The sequence below is a fragment of the Echinops telfairi genome, unplaced genomic scaffold, assembly GCF_000313985.2.
Source record: "Echinops telfairi isolate 266 unplaced genomic scaffold, ASM31398v2 ScPeMD7_7469;HRSCAF=8507_0, whole genome shotgun sequence".
NCBI lineage: Eukaryota > Metazoa > Chordata > Mammalia > Afrosoricida > Tenrecidae > Echinops > Echinops telfairi.
The window spans coordinates 60393106-60395409 of NW_022111372.1; the positions used below are offsets into that span (position 1 = coordinate 60393106).

Genomic DNA, 2304 nt, shown 5'->3' on the forward strand with positions numbered 1-2304 from the left:
GGCCCCCGTAGTCGCCGCCACTAGTTTCCTTGCACCGGACCCGAGGCTGCTTCCCGCCGTTCAGGACGACACCATGAAGATCAAAGATGCCAAGAAACCCTGTAAGATGGGGGCGGCTTGGGTTCGCCGGGCGGGGAGCACCCACCCCCGGGCCCCGGGTGGGAGCCTCTTGGCCGAGCGCTGGATACGGAACCCTCCGCTCCTTGCCCAACCCTAACACAGAATTCCGGCGGCGGAAGCCTCCCAGCTCCCGGGTTCGAGCCTCCCCTTTCCCCCCACCCGTGCACTCGGGATGATCGCCCGCCGCCCCAGACCTTTCCCTCCTAGTTGTCGATATCTGGGAGATGCAGGAGGGGCTTGTTAAGTGAACCCGGGTTTTCTAAAACGACACTGGAGCCACTAAATCTCCCTGGGAAGCGTGGCTGAAAAGAGGTGGCCATAGCTGTCACGTTGCATGGGAGGTACATTGCCACCAGGTTTGAGTGATTACCGGACTTCCTTCTGGCGTCCTTGAAACCACCGTGGATCCTAGGAATTGCCACTTAAAATTGCAGCCTTTTAATCCCACGTGCTGGGTAACCAGCTTGCTGCTCGCTCTGTCTTGCCTTATTTTTATTCCGAGTAACGACTAGTTCAAGTTTGCTGTAGAAAACGCAGCTTGGAAAATCTTTATTCCATGTCCTTGGAGGCAACCATTATTAATTTATCGGTGAATACCCAGAGAGAATTTACATGCATATCAAAGAAAGGCTTTCGACTTTTTTAGTCTGGGAAACCCTCAGGGGCGCTTCTACCCTGTCCTGTGCATGTACTTTTCTTTACAAACATTCTTAACGTGTTTGGAGAAAGTAGATGAATTTCATTTGCTCCTTTTTATTTTCAGTATTTTAATTCCTTTTGATCCTGAGGATTTATTTAATCGCTCAGCTCTTGTGATTGCCATATACTTTTTGTGATTTGGGTCATGCCAAGTCTTCAGAGAAATTTGGGGATTGGGATTTCTGTCTTTACAGTGGTATTGATATTTCTCAGATTTTACAGTTCTGTCGTGTAGTGTCTCTTCAACTGATGTTTTTAGCAGTTCCAAGTGGGGACTAACACTGAGGGCTCTTTCAAAAGTGCAAATTAAGTTAAAGCCCTTTGAAAACTATAGTGTTAGCCCTTGGGTCCTATTAAGCTGAGGAGATCCCAGTTTTGGAGCGCCAGACCAATTTCTGAGGGTACACCCCCCCCCACTAAGTGCTGTTGTGGCTGAACCAGAGTCACCTGACCCAAGAGTCCAGCCTTTTTACCTCCTGCATCCATAGGTCTAAATTCTTGCAGAAACAAACTCTCTCTCAGCTCAGGTAGTTTTAGCTGTTAGTTTCTTGTGGCCACTTAAGAGTTCCCGTTTGAAGAATCTCTGCAATTAGCCAGTGAGGTACTTAATGACACGACTTCTCAGCACAGGATTTAGAAACTTGGCAGTTTACATTTGCTGAATTAATCATGTATTTTGAGTGATGTGTGACAATGTACTGTATATTGTTCACCACTTAAGTAAGTTTTAACTATGACATCCATATTTCCTGGCGTTGTGTGTGGCATGGTTTAGTGTTTGGGGTTTTGTTTTTAGAAAGGATATTTATATTAATGAGCACTTATTTTTAGGTAACTTGAATAGTGATACAATATGAGACTTAATCTTTTCCTTGGGTAAAAATGTGTATTTTATAGCAGCTTTATAGTGATAAAATTCCATGGTACACAATCCACCCATTTGAAGTATACAATTTTATTTTTGAATTTTTGTGTGTGAATTAAGTAGGGGGAAGGAGAAGGAGACCATTAATCTTAAAGCAGGGTCATGCTGAAAAAACAGTATGAATTATAATTTAAAAATAATGTCAGGTTTCTTATGTAAATAGGACTTTTAATTCTTTGTGGTAAAAGTAAAGACCACTTTATTTTTTGTGGAAGGAAGAGAAGGCCATTCAATCATGAACTATCATGAAAAGGTCTATAACTGGAAGGTACATTCAACCTGGTACATACCAGGTTACATGGGTTAGCTAAAAATGCTTACTTGATTTTGATTGGTTTTTTAAAATGATTTTATTGGGGGCTCATACAACTCATCACAATCCATACATACATCAATTGTATAAACCACATTTGTACATTTGTTACCCTCATCATTCTCAAAACATTTGCTCTCCACGTAAGCTCCTGACATCAGCTTCTCCTTTTTTCCCCTCCTGTCCCACTCCCCCCTCCCTCATGAACCCTTGATAATTTATAAATTATTATTTTGTCATATCTTAC

The 2304-nt window shown here is 43.0% G+C and overlaps 1 protein-coding gene across 1 annotated transcript in view; it reads left to right on the forward strand.

Annotated features, from left to right (window-relative positions):
• The first annotated feature begins 6 nt into the window (after nucleotides 1-6).
• The window catches only part of PANK3 (pantothenate kinase 3), a 19675-nt gene continuing 17377 nt past the window's right edge, over nucleotides 7-2304 (forward strand). Inside the window, exon 1 of the mRNA XM_004696775.4 lies at nucleotides 7-101. Within this exon, the coding sequence (XP_004696832.1) occupies nucleotides 74-101 (28 nt within the window). The 5' untranslated portion in view covers nucleotides 7-73. The remainder of the gene's footprint in view (nucleotides 102-2304) is intronic.